This window comes from Rhododendron vialii, chromosome 3a (assembly GCF_030253575.1).
Source record: "Rhododendron vialii isolate Sample 1 chromosome 3a, ASM3025357v1".
Taxonomy (NCBI): domain Eukaryota; kingdom Viridiplantae; phylum Streptophyta; class Magnoliopsida; order Ericales; family Ericaceae; genus Rhododendron; species Rhododendron vialii.
In genome coordinates, this window is record NC_080559.1 from 10021498 (window position 1) to 10025516 (window position 4019).

Here is a 4019-nt window from a genome sequence, read left to right on the forward strand (position 1 = left end):
CTGATTTGATACCTCAAAAAAGTACAAACCTAGAATTTAGGGGTGACCCTCTAGACATTTCTGATTCTCCCACTTTTCTTAGTAAGTGTTGGTGCAGTTTTTTATAAGCAAATAAAGTAACATTTTATCGATAATAGTAATAAAACATTACAAGAGAGTGGAGAGAAGGAAAAAACCAAAATGGTGGCAAGAAACCAACAATACTAAAAACAAACACCAAACCATCCTCAAAAGTCAAAACAGCTAGAACTCGATGATTGCACTCCCCAATGTTCACCCCAATAGCTACCCTTTCCGTTCCATTTTAAATGTTCGCTATGGTTCTGCTCGCTATTTTTAATTGCCTATATCACTCGATGTATATTGTTAAAAATATAGAATATAAATTTTGTTCGATAGATCTTAATTATTTCTATAAACAATATTTAAAAAAATATAAAACATAATATACGTCAAGATGTATAAGTCATTGAAATGACACACAGAATCGTAGTAGACATTTAAACATGGAGTATTTCCCAGTGGACCATACCCCAATACATACGTGTTGAAGCAGTGGCCGAACTTACTTTTTGCTAGGTTTAGCCCTAGCACAGTTATGAACCTAAAAACACACCCATGAAGGCAACAAAAATTGGATTAAAAAACACACTAAATCGGAATTCAGTTTTTACTTTTCTACAATTTAGATGTGTGTCGATCATATATCTATTAAAATCTGATGAACATGATTTTTGGCAAGATTAATATTCTCGTCAAGCTCCACGAAATGAATGAAACCGGTCATCAAAATGTGCTCAAAAAATGGCTGGAAAATTAAAAAAGGACAAGAGAGGACACCACCACCTCTCCTATCCCCGTTTCATATAAAAGTTTCTCTGTATGTGTGTATATATAGAGAGAGATGGTAGTTTTATCTGTTAGTTGGTACTTGGTAGTTGAAATTCAGTTGGTGGCAGTTCAAAGGTAAATCAGCACAATAACAAACCACCTCCATCATCCAAGCTAAACTAGGGTTTTGCTCCCAAGCATTAACTGCATGCTCAAAGCCTCAAAGAGAATGGAGCAATTATGAAATAACATTATTCACATAAACTCACAAGAACAAATTTTTAAACAGAATTCAAAAAAAAATAAAAAAACAAACCCAATCATTCTCAAATTCAATGTTCTCTCTCATCCGGCAAGATGCTCCTAGCCAGACTAAGAGGACAAAGCAATCCAAGCCAGTTTTATTTTTTAAGGTTTTCTTAAAGTTTTTGAAAACCATTTAAAAGATAATTAATGTTGAGGATACTTTTGAAGCGGTTGATTTTATTAAGTCCACAGATTCTCGTCTCCTGAATTGTCAGCTCCGGTGTCATGATCATCGGTTGAAGCATCAAGGCGAGGGGGGCTAAGAAGCATTCCCTGGGCCATATGCTGAAGGACATTTGGCATGTCGAATATCAAATCCTCATCCACAAACTGATCATTCGGGGCTGTCGGGTTTTCGCTCATTCCAGCCCGGTAGCCACCGCTCAGGGAATCCGCTGCCGCCCCGGCAGCGGCGGCCGCGCTCGCCGCCGCCGCCTGAATGTCGCGCGGGGCGGCAGAGGCCGGCACGGGCAACGAGGACGCCGAGTCGGGAAAGTTCAACTCGGCTTCGGATCCTCTGAGGGCCATGGCCGCCACGTCGTACGCCACGGCCGCCATTTCGGGCGTGGGGTAAGTCCCGAGCCAAATCCGGTTCGGCGACCTCGGCTCGCGGATTTCGGAAACCCACTTCCCGCCATTCTTTCTCTGCCTGACCCCACGATACACCGGGTGTCGGCCCGACCCCCGGGCAGATGGGGCGTCCGGCGGGGCCGACACATTGCCGCTTCTGTTGCTGCTGGATCCGGACATTGTAGGATTGTGATAGAGCAAGGATTGCGTGAAGTTTGTTGATATGAATGGGGAGAGGACATGTTCGGATGTGAGAGGGGGAAAGGAGCCATTTATGGGGGATGGGTTTTTCAGGGCGGATTCTGAATGCAGTGTATGGGGAGCGAGATTGATCTCGATCAAATTGCGCAAGTGCAGACCAGGTGAATGCCTGCCTGTTAAGGGTTTTGGGTGTAAGCCAGCTTTCGTTGGTTGGAATCCGTTATTAATTTTTGCAGCAAACAAGAAAGAGAAGAACTCATGTCAGTAACAGTGCGGAAATCGGAACTATGTAGTGGTAGTGGAAGTGATTTGACAGTAAATCTTTTAGTACTGTACTATATATATACTAATGGAGAGGGGGATTGTGGAATCATCTTTGTGATCAGAGGAGGATTGTGGAATCATCTTTGTGATCAGAGGAGGATTGTGGAATCATCTTTGTGATCAGAGGAATTATGTCACGTGAGTGTAAGTAAGTACTTTTGAGTAGGGCTGTAAATGAATTGAGTCATTTGCGAACTGTTCGAAACTCGATTTGGTAAGAGTTCGTTTGAGTTCGATTCGTTTGCTAAACGAACTGAATCTGAACCTCAATTCTAGGCTCGTTTCGTAAATAAACCGAACCTGAGCCTAACGGTTTCGGCTCGGTTAGATTCGCGAACCTATACTTAAATTTAATTAATAATTCAATAGGGGTCTATTTGTAAATGTAAAAAATTTTAAGATTGTATATATAATTCAATACTTATTTTTCTACCAAATTCTATACGATTAATGAGAGAGTTTAAGTTCGCTTGAGTTTAATGAGTTGAGCCGAATCAAACCTGAGTCTTGACGAGCTCAATTCGAGCTTAGATTCGGCTCGGCTCGATTCATTTGAGTTTAACGAGCCAAATTCGAGCCAAGATGTTCAAGTTCGAATCGAACCCAAGCCGAATCCGAGCCGAACTCGAGCCAGACTAGTATCTTAACGAACCCAATCGAGCCGAACCCGAGCCTTGAAAAATTTTAACGAGCCGAACTCGAGCCAAGTTGTTCAGGCTCGAATCGAACTCGAGCCGAACCCGAGCCGAACTCATACCTTAACGAACCCGAGCCAAACTTAACAGGGTTCGGCTCGATTCGGTTCGTTTACAGCCCTACTTCTGAGGTCTACTTATACTTAGCAAAGCAATACTCCTACTGAAAAAGGACCTGGGACGTCGAGTAGCCCATCTGCAGCACCTGTAGGGCAAATTCAGAACGTCCATCTCGGCAGTGGATAACTTGAATTTTAATTCGATCAATAGATGACTTAATTGAAACTCTTCTCAACACCAATTGATTTTAAGAAAAATAAAACAGTCTGACAATGGTGATCCAATCAATTCATCTTGAAACCTTTTTAAATGTGTATGTTAAAAATCAGCTTAATTAAAAATCGATAAACACAGTAACTAATCAGACTCGGATCATCGTGTAGGCTAGGCCCTGTGAAGCCAACAAAGTTTACCCTTCAGGGGTATGGCGATAATGGGTTCTTTAGAAGCAATGCCCATTTAGGCTTATTTTGCCGAATGGGTACTACAAGTCAATTTTCAAGAAAAAAAAATGTCAATTGATTTATTTAACCGAATGGGTACTACAAGTCGATTTTCAAGAAACTCAGTATGACGAATAGGCTTTCCATCTTTTCTTATCATCTTTTCGTATTCGTAACAGAAACGCTATTTACTTTTCTTTTTTTAAAGATAAAAAAAGATTTTATTAATCAATTGCAATAGATACGACGAGTAAAAGGAACGAGAGCATAACTGCATCATAACGAGAAGATAACATTCCAACTAGATTGACACACTATTTACTTAAGCAAGCTTGAAATTAAGGCAATAGATACTAGTTCTTTGTTTGGCGTTAAATTTAGAGGAGGAAAGAGCTTTAACTTGAAGAAATTTGTTGAGAGGGAGAAGGATGAATTAGCTGAAAAGGAGTGCTGTGATTTTGCTGATCTAGAGGAATGTGCATCTCTTTCTTTGGAGTTTTAATTTCTGTGTTTTCTTTCCATTTTGCTTGTTTTTCGGAGCTGTCCGAGGTTTAGCGAGGGTATTCCGGGTTTTTGTTCGGTTCGATGT

The 4019-nt window shown here is 40.9% G+C and overlaps 1 protein-coding gene across 1 annotated transcript; it reads right to left on the reverse strand.

Annotated features, from left to right (window-relative positions):
- Window positions 1-980: 980 nt before the first annotated feature.
- LOC131321097 (ethylene-responsive transcription factor ERF024) lies at window positions 981-1887 on the reverse strand. The gene has a single exon (XM_058352109.1). It carries the CDS (start codon window positions 1885-1887, stop codon window positions 1318-1320), a length of 570 nt encoding a protein of 189 aa, XP_058208092.1. The 3' UTR covers window positions 981-1317.
- Between the last annotated feature and the right edge of the window lie 2132 nt (window positions 1888-4019).

What these genes read in the sequence shown, in the direction of transcription:
- LOC131321097 (XM_058352109.1), bottom strand. Translation starts at nt 1,887, where the DNA reads ATGTCCGGATCCAGCAGCAACAGAAGCGGCAATGTGTCGGCCCCGCCG.